Source organism: Chinchilla lanigera, unplaced genomic scaffold (assembly GCF_000276665.1).
Source record: "Chinchilla lanigera isolate Chin_1 unplaced genomic scaffold, ChiLan1.0 scaffold00052, whole genome shotgun sequence".
Lineage (NCBI taxonomy): Eukaryota > Metazoa > Chordata > Mammalia > Rodentia > Chinchillidae > Chinchilla > Chinchilla lanigera.
The window spans coordinates 5,307,256-5,325,258 of NW_004955453.1; the positions used below are offsets into that span (position 1 = coordinate 5,307,256).

The window sequence follows — 18,003 nt, forward strand, 5'->3', positions numbered from 1 at the left end:
CTGCCCGCCCCAGGACCGTGCGCCGCGCAGCCCTGCCGGAACGGGGGCGTGTGCACCCCGCACCCGCTGCCGGGGCAGGAGCAACCGGCCTCCGCCGGCGAGCCCGGTTACAACTGCACCTGTCCCGCTGGGGTCTCGGGCAGCGACTGCCAGGTGAGTGGTCGCCCGGGGCGCGGGGCGAAGCTCTAGCTGGGCACCCCCAGCCTGCTCCGGCCGCCGCCGCTGGGAGCGTCCCCGCCTGACACCAGCTCTTGCCACTTGAGGAAGCGGGTAGATCCGGCCTCTCCAGCAGCGAGGACGCAGACCTCCGGGCCGACCCTGCAGGTGCCGCTGCCCTTGCCCATCCTAGGGTCCGGGCAATGGCAGCCCGGGCTCTCGGGGCTCGGCGGCCACTCCGGCCCCGGCACTCCTGGCGCGACCGCAGGCCCGCGAGTGGTGCGCCCTTCGCGGCCCGGGCGGAGCCACCTCTCTGCCTGAGCGCGGGCTCGGTGCCCGCAGGGATGCCGCGCCCAGGAGCCGGCTCCGTGCGCCCGGGGCGAGGTGTTCCGGGTCCAGCCACCCCGTCTCCTCGTTCCCCCGGACTCTGCGTGCGTTGAGGGTGCACGATGTGGGAGGCAAGTGACTGTGGGCCCCGTGCCGGGCTCCCGGGCTCTGGTAAAGCACCCACCAGCCCTCCCGGAGCGCAGGACAGGTCGTTGGAGCAGCCCGAGGCATGAGAGGGGGCGTTATGCCTGCCTGGCAGTGTCGCCCTCCTGGCTGGACGTCCTCGGGGCGCACGCTTGGGGCTGGCAGCCAGGGCTCGGGCAGGGCACTGGGAAGATTCCAGGAAGCGCGCGGTGGGAGGGACCGGAGGTGGCCAGCAGCCGCCCTTGAATTTGGGATTTCCAGGAGAATTTGGCGGATAATCATAAATGGGGCTCTCACAACTACATTCAAGCTCAGTGAAACCTGGTAACATTTTCAGGGGGCGCATTGTTAGGGCCGTGCGTGCAAGTACAAGATGCTTGAGCCGCTATCATACCGTGAGGGATGAACAACCGGTTGACCTGAAATGATTGAATTAAACCACGTGAATGTGGAACATATTTGGGATCACATGCTTTTCCTCCTTACATTTAGGGTGGAGGAGTTTGTTTCGCATAGACTTGGTATAATAGTTGAAGAATTACTTTGGGAATGCTCAAATGAGTTCTTTCAAAGGAAAAAAAAAAAAAAAAAAAAAAGGCTGCCTTTTCCACCATAGGCTTTACCTTATAAAAGTGGTGTTAATTGGGATCAAAAAGCTTGACCTTGGTAGAATTTTTGCAGTTTACCTAGAATCTTTTTTTCTTCTTTAATAGCAAATGATGAGCCTGAATCTATCTTTTGTGTGTTGTATTCCTCATTAATTGGCTTCGATAAGCTTTAATCCCTTCGCGGGAGATGATGACAGTGGTGGCCGGTGGTGGTGAATTGTGGGGTCTGAGCAGCAGCAGCAGCTTTGGGGCATGACAGCTCTGGAGGAAATGCTGGTAGGGCCATCCTGCCCATTAGAGCGAAGACTTGATTTGCAAAGAGGAGAAAACTACCAGTTAAATATCAGGGAGTGAACCCTTACTAATTTCTCCTGCAGGATGAGTTGCCCGAATGCTTCTGCCTAACTGCTGTTATATTTACATGTTTGAATTCCTTCCTTGTAAGAAATAGTTGATTTGGCCCCAGGGCATGGTGGGAATGGACAGGAGGAAGAGGAGAGCGCTTACATCAGTTTAGGTAATGAGAAAGAAGATTGGACGTTGAGAATTTAATATAACTCTGAGAATTTTTTTTTGGTGACTGTAAAATAAGATTTAAAAATCTTCAAGAAAGAGAAAGAGCTCTTCAGTTCTCTCCAAAAATGACTGATAGAGAAGCACAAGTAATTTGATTTGTCCTAAGTAGTGATTTGATATGTAAGGTAATTTATATACTCAGAAGAGTCATGTACTAATACATAAATATTGCAGAGGCAACTGGTGAGGAACAGGTTGGGTTTCCTGGGTGGCTCCCCCTCTGGGCAAGCTTATTTGGGTGGACACTGCCCATCGGAGCAGAGCAGTGCCGGATCCTGAGATCCGAGCAGGAGCACATGAAGGAGCGGTAATTCTTACAGGAAGACTTAGCAAATTTAGGACCTGATCAGATTTGCTTATTCAGAAGAACTTATGGGAGCTCAAAGCCCATAGCAATTGATTCCTGATTAATTTAATTTAATCTCCCATGAGCTTGCAGTAAGACTCAAGACTCTCCTTTCTATGGGAACGGAAAACAAAGTAGAAAACAATACCACAAAAGGCAATCTCAATAGAGAAGTAAGGGAGAGAAAGACAAAACAGAGCAACAAAATACAACAAGAACAAAGACCTACACGTACTCAGAGAGAGGGAGGGTGCTAGCTGTCCCGAGCAGTGTGGTTGCTGAAACAGAACCTAATGCGCACGGGATAGACTGGACATAGAATTCTACTTGTAGGTAAAGAGACTCAGAGTGTCACCCCTCCAAGTTCAAAGACAATGCTGCTAGCAATGGCAATATTAGAAGCCCTGAAGTTTCATTTTGTGTGCAGACATGTAAGACAATGACAAAGCCCTAATTTGGGTTTCAGTGGATTAAGGCTGTTCCTGGCCTTCCTTTGAACCTACAGGGTCCGAGTGACAGGAGTTTGTTCACAGGATCCGGGACCCAAAGGCCGTGCAAGTCTGACCTCAAACTGGCTCCAGTCAAACCTGCTGAACCCCTGGGTCTGGTTCCCATCTTTGTCACAAAGACACTCACTCCAGTTTTTGATGCTTGCCTGCTGACGGCTTTCAAGGCTCCCCTTCTCATCTAGGCAGACTGATAAAAGACTCCCCACACGCTGTCCTAGCTCCCTCCTCTTACTGAGGGGGGGGGCGCACTCCATGCCTCTTTCTGTCCTGCACCTGCAGCCCTGCCCCTTAACCAGCGGTCTCCTAGTCCAAGCTGTCTCCTAATAGTCCTTCCCTCCTTTCAAGCCATTAAAATTCCGGGTCTGTGGCGCAGGCGTCTTATCACAGTGAAAGCAAATGGACACTAAATAAATGAAATAGGAAATGTCTGTGGTAGGTTTGAAAACCTTCAACTTTTAAGAAGTCGAGGGTGCTCTTGTTCTTCTGGTTCAGGTTGGGCCGACGGGTCTCAGAGTGGCAGCTGCTGGGCCAATTTTTCTTTTCTGGTGGGTGAGGCAGCAGTTCCTCCCTTCTCTTGAGTCCTGCCGTCAAAGGTAGGAATTATTTTAATCGTACTATTTATGAAGCTTATTTTGTTTTAATGAAGTGATTCTTTGCCAAATATGCAGGCAGTCAGACAGCTGTTTGTTGTTTCATCACGTTTTCTAAGGATTTTATCCTTTGAATATGATAAAAACGTGTCACTTTCTGCACTTGGATGAAGAATGAGGGCTTGTGTAGCTGCTTTTTATGCAAGTTAATATTATTCATTAAGTTGATTCTATAATCCTCTCCACTGGTAAAATGTGCTAACTTGAAACAATGGTTCTGCTTCAGAGAACTCAGTTTTGACTGAGATTTTTTCACTTCTTTGCATAACATTAGTCTTGTCTACTGGATGTTTTTTTTGTCTTTTTGAGACAGGGTCTCACTATGCAGGTCAGGCTGGCCTTGAGTCTACTGGACTTTTTAAAACACACACACACACACACACACACACACACACACACAGGCATGCACATTGTGCTATGTGCAAAATGTTGACTATCAGCTGCAACATTGAAATCTGTTGCCTCTTTCTCTGGCTTTTTCTCTTAACCTTTTATGACCTTGAGAGAGTTATTGACTATCTCTGGATCTCAATGTTCCTATCTCTAAAATGGCCTAATACTGCTCATCTTATTTACAGAAATGGTGTGAGCACAAATGAGAACATCATAAAGTTTTTTCCTATAAGTGTGAAGAAGAAAGTGAGAATGAATTTTAAAACATTTTGGGAAAAACTCAAAATTTACAGAAATATAAGGTTTATTAAGAAAAAGATTATATTTCTCCTGCATAAAATATGATACCAATCATGCCAGTTTATCCAGTGTTTTTGTTCAGTGAACAGTCTCAATCTTTTCTCTTTACTAGGATGAGTTATGCAATTGTATAAGGTTTAAAAATGATAAATTATATCACAATTTTTGTAAAAGCCTAGTTCTTGTGAAATAAATTATTTCTCAGAAAAAATCTCAATTACTTGACGATTTTCTTTGAAATGAAAGGAAAAAATATGTCAGAATCATTGTAACAATTTTTAGAAAGGGAGACAGTTAATTTGCTGGATTATTATTAAAGATTTTCTTATTTTGTGTGTGGTGTGCTTGGTGTGTCCTCAGGAAACATCACCTTTCTAGCTTGACTGCCTGACAAAAGCTCACTCCTGTCTTCTTGGCTTGAGCACCTCCCGTGACAGGATGCCATCCGAACTGGTTTTGTTTATGTCCTCATCTCGCAAGCATGGGACAGGGAAGAAAACCTAGCCTGAGGTTGAAGGGCGTCTGAGTCAGGAGGCAGCATGCCGAGCTGTATTTTTAGATACCCTGAGCAACTCAGGAGGCAATGTGGTCAGAGCTGTGAGCCGGCAGCAGCCAATCAGAAAGACCTGTAGCGTGGCGAAGTTTCCTAATGCCTGTTTGTCTGTTTCCATCTACACTGGTGCTCAACTCTGGCTATTTGCCGGAATCACGTATGCTTTAAAAAACAGAAATGCCTGAGCTCTGCTGTCCCCTTGTCCCTCAGAGCCTGACTTAATTGGCCTCGCATGGGTTCTGGGGCATGGGGAAGTTTACACCATTCTCCAGATGGCTCTTCTGTATCCACAAGGTGGAGAAGACCCTGCTGGACTTTGGGCATTTCCCCTTGCCACCTGCCAGCGTATAGCAAAAAATGAGACAGGCACACCCGCTCTGGGTCATTCTTACCTGAAAGGTGTCCAGTTTCACAGTCCAGGAGTTCTTGGACATCCTTGGTGGGTAGTATGGGTATTACATCTCCAGGTGAACTCTGAGTCGGAGCAGTAAGCCCCAGACTGGAAGCTGGCTCAGACAAGTGACATCTTCTGAGGCTCATCCGTAAAGATGGGATTCTGATGCCACCCTTGAAGGTGGCTGTGGCCTAGAAGGGTGTCTACCCAATACCTGGCTCCTACGACATGCTGGCTAAAGGGGATCCCTTCTGTTTCTCTTCCTCTGCCCCCTCACTGGGTGGGTGTAAGGAACAATAAGAGGTTAGAGCACACACAGCATGTACTGTCTAGATGTGATGGAATCACTGATTGGACTTGCTAATTGTCTCCCGCCAACAGTCATGATGTGCAGCTTACAGCCCTGTCTTTGAGAGGAGCCCCCTACCCCTCCTGCCAAAGCAGCTCTGCCCTGGGCTGAGTAAGGGCAGATGGCACTCCTCCTGGGGCTGCCCTCAGTAGCCTCAGCAACCTTACCACACACCATGCCAATATGCCAATCAGTTTTTTTTTTGTTAGTACATTTCAGATATACATGCTGACCACATTCATCAGAGTGAATTTGTACCTGCATGTGACATTTCCTGCTTCTTTTTTCCCGTTCCCTTCCCCTACCTTCAATTCCTCTTCCCTTCCTTATTACAAAAGTGTTGTTTACATTTTTCCCCTTCTTTTCTCCTTTTTTTTTCTTTTCCCTTCCTTCCTTTCCCTTTCCTCCCTCCCTTGTTCGGTTTCTCATTTGAACATTTCCTTCCCATTTTCTAATATCTATTATACATTTTGATCCTTCTTTACACTTTCAGTTTCTCATGCCAGAGAAACAGTGTATTTTAAACATGTGTCTGATTTATTCCACTTGAGTATGGTCTCAAGATTCATCCATTTACCTAGAAATGTCTCAAACTTATCTTTCTTTATGGCTAAGTACTACTCCACTGTATAAAGAAAAACCCTACATCTTCTGTATCCATTCATCAGTTAATGGGCATTTAGGCTGTTTCCAAGATTTAGCTATTACAAACTGTGCCGCTATAAACATGGTTGTGCATATATTGCTGTGGTATGATAATATGCCAGTCATTGAAATGATGAGTTTTGCAAAAGAGAAAGCTTATTCACGAGGTGGCTATGTGAAGAGGTAGGAGAGCAAGTCTGAGCTACTCCTCAAGGACGGAGTTTGTGGATATTTATGGGGTGAGGCAGGGGCAAAGGTGATTGATGGGAGGTTAGGAAGTGATTGGTGGTCTGTGTATGTATAATCAAACATCACCATTACCATCATAACCCAAGCATCACTGATGTTTTTTATTATTAACGTTATTATTATTATTGTTATTGTTTAAAGTGTCCTCCAAAAATCTCATGTATTCAGAGGCAGGGCTTGATGAGAGGGGGTCACTGGGGGTTCTTGGGAGAGTGTATTTTTGTCTCTGGCTTCTCCCTTCTCCTTCTGCTTCCCTTCTGCTGTGGGGTGAGCAGTTTTCCTTCACCAGGCCCATCTGCCGTGATGTTCCTGCCTTGGAGCCCGCTGACCATGGACTGAATTCCTTGAAGGCATGAGCCAAAACAAACAAATAGGACTTGGGGATATTTATGGAACAGCCAAACTCTATTTTAGGTATTAGGTATTTTGTTCCAGTGATGGGAAGGCGAGTACATGTATGCCTCTAAAACTGGTGAATTTTAAGGTCAACTGAAAGCAGGTAACTAAGATTAGGTGAAGAGGGTTAAGCTGAAAGGGACTATTCAGGTTTTCCCTCTGCTTCAGTAGGTGAAGCTCCATAAACATTGCTGAATAAATCACTGGCCTCGGTGGGTGCAGCTGTGGACACCAGGAGGTCTCTGGGCCCCAGGGACAGGTCTAGGGAACATGGGAAGGGGCCGTGCTTAGGTGCAAGGGAAGTACATGAAGGTATCTCCCTTGTTTAGTAATTTCCTCTAGTGCCAGGCTTTGTTCTGGGAAATGTAATAGTAATTTCCCAAAGGATCCTTTGTAGAAGTGGTGGGTTTTATATTTCAAATAAAACTTTCTTTTAAAAATACTTTCCTGTGTGGCATGGTACCACATGCCTATAATCCAAGCACTCAGGAGACTGAGGCAGGAGGTTTGCAGCAAGTTTGAGGCCAAGCTGGGCTACAGAGTGAGTTGAAAAAACAAAAACTAAAACAAAAATACTCCCTGATGAACTAAATTGGGGGTTGTCGAAATGCAATCTATCTCCCTCTTCCATGCCAGGAAAGGAGAGCTTTAACATATTTGAAGCAGTTAAAAAGTCAAAATAAGAATAGTATTTTTTAATTTATTGAAAAAAGCTAAAATAGAATTTTACAACACAATAATAGGAGAATAATGGTAGTTAATACATTGCATATTGTCATCTTCAAGGTAGTTAATCAGAGTGCAAGACATGAGCATAAAAAATTCTCCAATCGATATCAGCATGAACTTTTCAATGAACTAAGAGACACTAATAGTATAGCTACCTTGCATTTTTCTCCATTTTCTCTTCCTCTGCCCTTCCCCACACCTAGTTCCTTTTTCCTTTTAAACAATTACTTCCCAATTCACAATATCTATTGTACATTTGAGACCTTATTTACCCTATCAGTTTCTCACACCAGGGAGAAAATACAATGTTTACATGTGAGTCTGATTTATTTCACGTGTGAGTATGGTCTCAAGTTGCATCCATTTACCTATAAAAGTCTCAAGTTCATCCTTCTTTATGGCTGAGTAGTATTCTGTTGTGTAAAAATACCATTTTTTACTTTTTTATCCATTCCTTGATTGATAGGGATTCTAAGATTTAGCTATTGCAAATTGTGTTGTTATAAACATGGGTGCACTTATATTACTGTGTTATTATGTTTTAATTCTTCTGGGAAGATACCCAGAATGGGAATAGCTAGGTTGAATGGGACCTCTAATCCTAGTTTTTTGAGGAATCACCATACTGATTTCCACAGTGGTTGCACCAGTCTGCACTCCCATTAACAGTGGAGAAGGGTTCCTTTTTCCCCATAGCTCCTCCATCATTTGCTATTGGTTGATTTTTTGGTGATAGCCATTCTTTCTCAGGTGAGATGGAATCCCTGTGTTGTTTTAACTTGACTATCTTGAATGACCAATGATATTGAACATTTTTTCATATATTTGTTTGCTGTTTGTATTTCTTCATCTTAGAAGTGTGTATTCATCTTAGATGCCCATTTTTGGATTGGGTCTTTAAATTTGGGGAGTCTGAGTGTTTTCAATTCTTTATATGTTCTAGATATAAGTCCTTTGTCTGAGGTACAGTTGGTTAAAATTTTTTCCTACTTTGTGGGCTGTCTTTTCACTTTGTTGGTGATTTCTTCTGATATGCGAAATCTTTTTAATAAGATGATATCCCTTTTTTAAATATAGGTTAAAATTTTGAAGATGATATTCTGGCTGTTGATTTTTTGAAGTATTTTCTGTGCAGTTTGGGTTTTGTTCATGAACTCTCTGCTTACCCTGTGTCTCCAAGACTTCTACCTATTTTCTCTTCCAGTAGATTTATTGTTTCTGTTTTAATATTCAGATCTTTGATCCATTTTGACTTTAGTGCATGGTGATAGACATGGGTCTAGTTTTAGTCTTTGGCATGTAGACAGCTAGTTTTTTCAGCACCATTTATTAAAGAGGCTATCTTCCTTTCAGTGAACGTGTTTGGCCCCTTTGTCAAAGATAAGGTGGCTGAGTGTGTTTGTAGTTGTGTCTGCATCTTCTAATCTGTTCTGTAGGGGGCAATGAATCTTAGCATATTATTTTAGATAAAATAGTTTTGGTAAAAGACTGCATGGTGCCTTGGGAAGCCTCCCTGGACAGTGCAAGAGCTAATTCCCCAGATCGACACTGCCCAGGAATGTCTCCCCAAGATAAGGGGGCACCTAGGCCTAGGTAACCCTCCATGACCCTGCCTGGGCAGTTCCATCTCCTGGCCCTAGGTAAACATTGTAATCCTAAAGGAATGCATATGTTGTAAAAAAGGAGACAAATGGAATATAATGGGGGAAACATCTATCATGGTTAGACATGCAACCTGCAATTGACCTGGGGTCCAACAGGGTGAGAAAAACACCATATGTCCACCGGGGTCAGCGAATGTAACATCCCAATCTGTTGCCAATGGAAACCAAAATGTATATAAGGTGAAACAAAGTTGGCCATTGGCCAGCTTCCAGATTGGCAAGGGAAGTGAGGGTGGCTAGCCTCAAATTAAACTCTGGTTTTGTTCTCAATAGACTCGGGTCTCTTGTGGAATACAGCCCAATTTGTGCCAGGGGAATTTCTGCCGTTACAGTTCCACTGGTCCTCAGGTCTGTTGTTTTTTTTTTTCCAGTACCATGCTGATTTTATTACAGTAGCTTCGTAGTATCATTTCAAGTCAGGGATTGTGATGCCTCCTGCCTTGTCTTTGTTGCCCAGGATTGCCTTTGCTATTCTAGGTCTCTTCTGTTTCCAAATGAATTTTAGGAATGTTTTCTCTAGTTCTGTGAGGTACGCTAATGGTATTTTGATCAAGATTGCATTAAATATGTATAACTGTTTTTGGAGTATGGCCAGTTTCACAATGTTGGGTCTCCCTATCCATGAGCAAGGGAGATCTTTCCATTTTCTGATATTCTTTTCAATCTCCTTTTTCAGAGTACTGTAATTTTCAGTATATGATCTTTTACTTCCAAACAGTTTGCCAGAACAACTCTATCATTGTATTGCTGTCAGTTGCAAAGGAGAGAGTAGTTGTCTGCAACCTGTTGGTTCTTGATATGTTGTTGGTGATTTAGATTTTAGTTACTCTAAGTGCATGGTGGTATCCTGTTGTAGTTTTAATTTGTATTTTAGAATAATTAATGATGAATGTCTACCCACATGCTATTTGCTCTCCATGTCTCTTCCATGAACTGTCTGCTCAAAAGAGTTTTTTCTGTATGTTGCATACACATCCTTTATTCAATATGTGATTTATAAATATCTTCTTCCAATTTGTGGCCTTTCGTCTTCTTAACAGAGTCTTTCAGAGGGTAGGATTTTAATATTGATGAAGTCTAATTTATCAATTTTTTCTTTTATGGTTTGTGCTTTCTTTGACCTAAGAAATCTCTGTCTAATCCAAGGCCATAAAATTTTTCTTTGGTTTTCTTATGTTTTAGCCTTTACATTTAGGCCTGTGACCCATTTGAGGTTACATTTGTATGCATAGTTTTGTAATTTTTGTTACTATGGGTAGTTTTCATTCTTTTTTTGCATATCGTATTTAGTTGTTCCAGAAACATTTGTTGAAAAGACTATTTCCACTCAATTTTTTTTTGGTACCTTTGTCCAAAATCATTTGACTATACATATGTGGATCTATTTCTGGACTGTGTTCTATTCTCTTAAATTTACATACCTATCTTTTTGCCATTTCTATACTTTCTTGAGACTACTATCACTTATGATCAGTCTGAAATCAGCTTATGTGAGTCCTATAAATGCACTAAATTTTCTGGCTATTCCAGAGCCCTGGAACTTGCTTTTTAGAGTAGTATAGGAGGAGGAGTTGAAGAAACATATTTCACATATTGAGTTGAGAATAATTCCAAAGAACAGGATAGAATTTGCATAAGGTAGAACTAAGATCCTGAACCTGGGTACCATTGATGACTTCAACAATGTGTGGATGTCCAGAGATGCCAAGTTTAGTAGGTATACATTTTCCTGCGGAGTGGCGCACATATCTCACATGGTTCCTTAGGAAGTCATCCACCTGTGAAAAAGCCACTGGGATGAGGGAAGAAACAGCTGCCTAGAAATGTGAGGACTTCCCGGCATGGACTGAGGCACATCCCAGAACTGGTCTGGAGCTGAGAAGTGCCACAGAGAGGAGCTGCAGATAAAATACTGGATGCTCAGTTAAGTTTGCATTTCAGATAAACAATGAATGTCTCTCTCTATATATATATCCCAGATACTGCACATCATTTATCTAAAATTTAAATTTAATGAGGAACCCTGCATTTCAGTTGGCTGAATCTGCCAAAGTTACTCCAAATGACTGACTAATCCCTGCTGCAATTCCCAGCGTTTTTTTTGAGGGGTAGTCAATGGCACTTTAAGTTCTTGCTGAATAATTTTATGTAATTAAGTTTTGTTAACTTGCATTTTAAAATATGAAATTTATTCATACTTTTACATCTTCATGGGCCCTTTTAGAGCAATTGTCAAACTACTAAGGTATTAAAAACCTTTGTAAACATGGTGAAAGGCCTATGGATAAACTTAGCTCATCCCTCTACACCTCTTTTGCTGAGCTCGTACCTCTGTGCTAGTTCACGTTTGTGTGTTGCTTTACATTTGCCTCTCTGTACATATAATTATATATAAATATTATGCAAATACATGTATATGTGTTTCATATGATAATGAAATCATCCTTGCTTTCTGTTCTGAAACTTTTTCCTTAATGTGTTTTGAACATCTTATTTTGTCTTACAACAGAAAGCAAATTCATTCTTTTTGATGACTGAATAGTATCCACCATGTATTCACCAGTGGTAGTGAAACCAAACACAGGGCCTTCTACAGGTCCAGCACATTCTACCCCCAGCCCACACCCCTAGCCCTTCATTGTGTGAGTATTTATGTTTTCAGTCCTTACTGAAAAACATTGTTCTCTATTTCTTTATGGAAATAAAATTATGGTAATGTAGTACTAACACATACACATACATACACATATGTACATACATCCTCATAAATATTGCTAAATGGTCATCCAAAATGCTGAACAATTTTGCATATTCACTGCCAACATATAAGAATACCTGTTCACTCACTTTTTGTCAACATTCGTATTCCGAATTTTGTTTTCTATGTGTCTGTTAACTGAAGGGTAAAACGTGGTATCTTATTGGTTCTCTTTGCATTTATTTGTTTATTTTTTCTGGTTCTGGAGACTGAACCTAGAGCTTTGTGTGTGCTAGGCAAACGTTCTACCATCAAGTTACACCCCAGCCCTCTATTTGCATTTTTAAGATTATGAATGAGGGAGAACATTTCATTTCTTGTGAATTGCTTGTTCCTAGTTTTGCCTAATTTCCTTTTGGGTTGAGTTTTTATTTTTATTTGCACTAGTTCTTTGTTAATGAAGGAAGCTGGGTCTTTGTCCTTTGGGTTGTGAGCATTTCTTCCTCTTTATAATTTTTTCTTTGACTTTACCTCTGCTCTTTGTTTTATCCTTTAGAAGCTTATAATTTTGGTTCTTATTTAGCCAGACTCATCAGTGGAGTGGTTGATCCTTTATTATTATTTTTTTTTTTGGTTTTTTCCGGTACCGGGAACCGAACTCACGACCTTGCGCTTGCCAGGCAGGCGCTTTGCCGCTGAGCTAAATCCCGTGGTTGATACCTTTAAACAGAGCTCTTCTGTTTGGTACTATTACCACGCTGTACAGTATGTTGAGAATCATCTCACTTGTGCCAAGACTTTGCTTTTGAGGAATTCCATTTTGTCTAAGATCTACACTGATGCAGGTGACCTATCATCTCTTTCACACATACTTCTACCTATAGCCTTAGTTTGTACCTATTTCAAGAATAGTTGCTGTAAATCATATTTAAATATTTTATATAGTCTTGACTTTTTATTGAGCAATGTAATTGTTTCGTAAGGATTCTTCATTTCTCTTTTTAAGAAAGAACTACTCAGCACATTTTTCTTTAATAATTGGCACAGGTTCCTTACTATTTTGTTAAAAATCACCAAGTTAATTTTAATGGTATTATTAGATATTGGAGCATTTCTTGAAAGTCCTTGATGGTATAATGGGCTGATTGCAGAAAGTATTCCTTATCCGGGCTCAGCAGAAAGGCTTGGCCTAATATTCAGCAAAATGCAAATTTCCCTGACACGTTGATCTCCATATTGTATTTTTAGTGCCCCCCCCCCCGCCCCACGCCAGAACAACCTCATTTCTCCTGACCAGGTCTTTTCTTTTCATTTTAACTCTTTAAATTTGGCCATTTTTGTTTTGGTTGTGCAAAAAGGAAATTCTTTTATTTCCATGGAAAAGCCTCATAATGAGAGAAATAATAGGAGAGACAGAAAAAAAACAAGAACCAATATTAGCATTTCTATGAAGCCCAGAATAAACTCTCAGCTGGAGAGAAGAAAATTTAATATATTTTTTGCTATCACAAAGGGAGGATTAGGTGGAGCATGGGGGAGGTTTTGGAACTGTGTATACTGGAAGAGAGGGAAGTCAGCCTCTTGGTTTCCCAAGGGGGGAAAGTCTGCTAACCTGTGCTCAGTCTTAGTCGTGTGAAACTGAGAAGTGATGCCGAGAGCTCTTTGAAATTACAAGTTGATATTATGCAAGGTTACTTCCTTTACTTTCCACAGGCCTTACAGATATTTTATATTGCTAAAACAAGGGTGTTTTTTTGTCCCTCCCCCCCCACTACTGGGGGTTGAACCCACGGTCTTTGCAATGAGCTACATCTCCAGCCCTTTTATTTTATTTTATGACAAGGTCTTGGGAAGTCATTAAAATGCTCACGCTTGGCTCAAACTTGCAGTCCTCCTGCCTCAGCCTCCAGAGTTCCAGAATTACGGGAACGATGCCCACTGAGACAAAGGTTTATTTCTAGGCATGCAGAACCAGTGGGAGTTTAGGGGGAAGCAGAGCTCTCTCTCTTACCTTAGATCTTCCTAGTATTTCAGGAGTGCACTTGTGAACCCTTTCTTCTTTCTCCCACGGATTTGGAAGTCCAGTTTGCTGGACAGCATTGACACCTGTGTTTTGTCCAGGAGGTGGAACAGGAGGGGACAGAGGGTTGGAAGGGGTGGTTCTTGGTGCCCCTCACCTCATTCCTTCCGTCTTTGTCCCTCCTCAGCTGAAGATGATGTCTCTGCCAGAAGGGGAGATCGTTCCCTGCGGGCTCACTGGGAGACCCGCTTCCTGGGAGGGTCTCAGCAAGGGGCTGCTTGCCTGTGGGTGCCACCTCCTGCCGGAAACCTGGAAGGGTACAGAGTGCTGTGGGGTCCTGTGCTGGGCCTCTGAGCAGAGGGCGTTAGGAAGACGCTGGTTGTGTGGGGAGGGGTCTCAGTGTTTGCACTGCAGTCAGGGGACAGGAAGGAGCCCTGGATAGTCCTGTGGCTTCTCACCATCCCACACAGCCGATTCCTTGTACATAAGCCACTCCGGGCACATCCGTGGAATCGGTGTCATCTTACAAATATATGTATTTTTTTCTTCAGATAAAAGTCACATATGATAAAAGTAACTGTTAAAAAAGAACATGTCAGTGGCATTGAGTATGTTCGCAGTCCAGTTCCAAAACACTTGCATCACCTGAAAGGAAATGCTGCAGCCGGGAAGCAATTATTCCCCGTCCCCGTGTCTTTGGCATCCGCTAGCCCGCACTCTGTCTGTGGCTTTTCTTACTCTGAAGCTCTCACAGAAGAGGACTAACATAGTATGTGACCTCTGGGGTCTTGCTGTAGTGTTGTCAGAACTTCGGTTCTTTTTTGTGGCTAAGCAGTACTTCCCTGTGCGTATATGCTGTCTTTTGCGTATCCATTCACTTGCTGATGGACATTCGGGTTGTTTCCACCCTTAGCTATTGGGAACAGAGCTGCTACAAACATTCCTATGCAAGAGTTTGAGGCCCTGTTCTCAGTTCTTTGGGGTGTATGTTTAGGAGTGGAATGGCTGAGTCGTGTGATAATTCTGTATTTAGCTTTTTGAGGCACCAGCGGATGGTTTTCTATCTGTGTTATCTTCTTGTACAACCTAGGCTCCAGAATCCTCCATGGATGGCTACTTGTGACCTCCATTCACATGCCAGGCTGATGTCCTTTTGCGACTGTCCTTACCTGGGCACGCAGCATTCCAGGAACCCACTCCAGACTGGTCTACAGTTCCAGCTCACAGTGACACTCTGCCGGCTGACTCCACGGTCTGCGTAAGGGCCCAGTGCCTCATGGCCCCCTCCCCAGCAGGCCCTGCCCATCAGAGAGCTTTGTTCTCTGGCTCAGCTCGGCTCCTGAGCACCGGCTTCCCTGCCAGGCCCAATTGTCGCATTTCACTAAACTGACTGGCAAATTGGGAAAAAAAAAATACCCAAGGCCGTCCAGATCGTAAACATCTGCACAGCCTGGAGACGGGACCTCGGCGTTGGTCGGTGACTTTCAGAAACCGTGTAAGCTCTTCTCTTCTAGACCTCGGCACCCATCCAGTGTGTTCCATACATCAAGCCTTGCTTGTGATCATCGTGGGCTGTAAACCATCCCAGCCCACTTGTTTGTTAAGGAACTGGCTCCCGTGGGTTGATGGAGAACACTCATGTAGCCAGTTTTTAATGAGCTTGGTGTAAATGAGAAATTCAAGTGGGCTGGGGGTGGGTGGGACACCTTGTACCTGCTGATGAGCCACAGCAGAGGAGAAAGGACTGGAGTACCTTTGTTGCTTAGCAACCACTGCAAGGCCGCTTGGTTCCTGCTCCCTGACCCTGGCTAATGTCCGCAGGGAATGGGATTTGGGCAGTGAGGTTACTGCCAAGGTTTAGAAAGGAGTGCAAACAGAGTATTTGTAGGCTAAGCTTTTCTCCTCACGCACAAAAGCAATGCCCTCAAACCAACCATCATCTGGGGAGCTAGAGGCCATGGAAACTGAACAGGTTGAAGTCCAGGCTCCCATAATAATGTCATCCTCAGGTCAAAGTAGCACCAACTTCTGTCTCCTCCCATCCCATCATTCCCAAGACCAGAAGCCTCCTGGGCCTACACACAGCCTGACAATCTTTTCGCTTTATGGGATGTTGGGAAAGGGTAAGCGATGAGAGTGTTGTTTTTCAGTGCAAGATTAATCATGTGACCCACTGGCAGTTTCTGAGCACTCATTACAAAGATAACACATTTCATAGAATTTTAAAAAATAGAGCGCAGACCCTTGGAGAGATCCTTTAATTGGTCTTGGTCAGTTCACTACTTTTCTATTCTTTTTTTTTTTTTTTTTTTTCCAGTACCGGGAATTGAACTCAGGACCTCATGCTTGCCAGGCAGGAGCTGTGCCACTGAGCTATATCCCCAGTCCCTCAGTTCACTACTTTTGCAGAAGAAAGTGAAAGTTAAAGAGATGCACATCAGAGCCAGGATTTTAATGGGAAAATTTGATTTCTTTACATTTATTTACTTTTTTTTTTTTTTTTTTAAAGATAAGGTCTTTGGTCTTGCTGTGTAGTTCAGGCTGACCTTGAGCTCACTATGTAGCCTAGGCTGACCTCAGACTTGTGGTGATCCTCCTGCCTCAGCCTCCCAAACACTGGGATTATAGGTATGTGCCACCATGCCCTGCTATTTACTATTGTAGTTGGGTCTATTTCTACTACATTGTAGCTCTGTTTCACTTTTAATTCTAGGATTTTCTAGGGATTCTCACCCCAAATTGGAGGGATTTATGAACCTCCATCTCAGAAGTCTCTGAACTCCAATTTTTGTCCTCTTAGCTCAGGGGAGCTGCCATTATTTCTTCTCAGCTGTTTGTCACCTTCTTCTAGGAAATTTAGATACCCAAGGAGACACTGCCAAATTCTGGGTTCCGTCCAGCATCCTTTGACCACTTTTTGTCCAGTTTTCTTGAGGTTCTCAGCAGGATGATTGGTTAAATTCCAGGTGCAACTTTACGGAAAAGAAGACTAAAATTGATGTTCAAGTCACGTAACTTTACTGACACAGATTGAGTAAGTGCATTCATTATTAATAAATGGACATTGATCAGAATAAGCTTGACCAAATTATAAAGTTTAACGTTGCAATGTGGTAAACAAACAGTGCAGTCAAAAATAAAATAGCAGCCCCAAGATTCCCAAACATGTACATACACAGATACACGGAAGTGGGGAGAATATGACCTTCTCCCTATCACTGTGCTGTTTTTCCTTAACACTTTCGTATGCTCTACAATTTATTCTTTCCTTGGGTCCATTGCTTATAGTCTGTCTTTCCTGTTGGAACTTCAACTCCACGAGAATAAAGATCTTTGTTTTTTTTTCCCCCTCAGATGTAATCCAAGCCCTTGGAAAAGTACCTGCACCTGGTGAAGAACAGTCCTGCAGTGTTAGGGTTTGTCTAGTGAATGACTGCTAGAGCTGGAGGGAGATCGGGTGCGCTCGGCTTTGTGACTTCACTGAGTTCCATCCAGACGCTGGCCCTGGGCCTACTAAGATGAATTCAATGTTCTCTCTGCACATTGTGGTTACTAGATAGGTAGGTAAACAGACTCAGGGAGGCTAAGTGACTTGTCCAAAGCCATCCAGATTGCCGAAGAGGGAAGATTCTGTCCCTCCTTCAGGCTGTGAGGTGTAAACGTCAGGAAGACATAGCTTGCTTTTATGCAAATGGAGCAAAAGCAGCTTGTTCCCCTTCATTAGTGGTTTTCCACCCTGCTCACATTTTGGAACCTTAGGTGAGATTTAAAAATGCAAATGCCTGGCTCCACGCAGACCTTTTACATTAGAATGACTGAGAGTGGGGTCTAAGCAGAATGTTTAGAAAAGAGGCCTCCCTAGGATCCTAACGACCAAGGACTGCTGGCCCTGGTTCTTTGTGCAGGTTATGTAGTCTAGTTTCTGTTATTCCTTCCCCTTGAATGAGAAATAAGATTCTTTCCACTCTGGAAGTTGATCTTTCTTCTGCTTGTTTTTGTTTTCTGCTTGAGAGCTTGGTTTGGTTTCTTCCACTAATACTGGTCTGCTTCAAGAAGAAAAATTTCTGTGAAAAGTATGGCATAGTTACAGTTTGCAACAATCAAGTTCAAATTGGCAGGTCTGTCTTACAGTCCTGTCTTCATATTGATCGCCTGAGGGAGATCTGTCCTTCATTCACCGTACCCAAGGATTTGAATCCTGGTACTGTGGCCGGAGCAAGTTGCCTGACACACGCAGCCACGTTTCCCTCATCTCTGTAGGCCTAATCCAGCCTAGCTCTTCCTGCTAATGCAGGCA

At 43.3% G+C, this 18,003-nt stretch overlaps 1 protein-coding gene across 1 annotated transcript in view; it reads left to right on the plus strand.

The window, feature by feature from the left end:
• The window catches only part of Dner (delta/notch-like EGF repeat containing), a gene marked incomplete at its 5' end in the record, with an annotated part of 308,295 nt that continues 290,292 nt past the window's right edge, over positions 1-18,003 (plus strand). Inside the window, 1 exon segment of the mRNA XM_013519994.1 lies at positions 1-153. Within this exon segment, the coding sequence (XP_013375448.1) occupies positions 1-153 (153 nt within the window).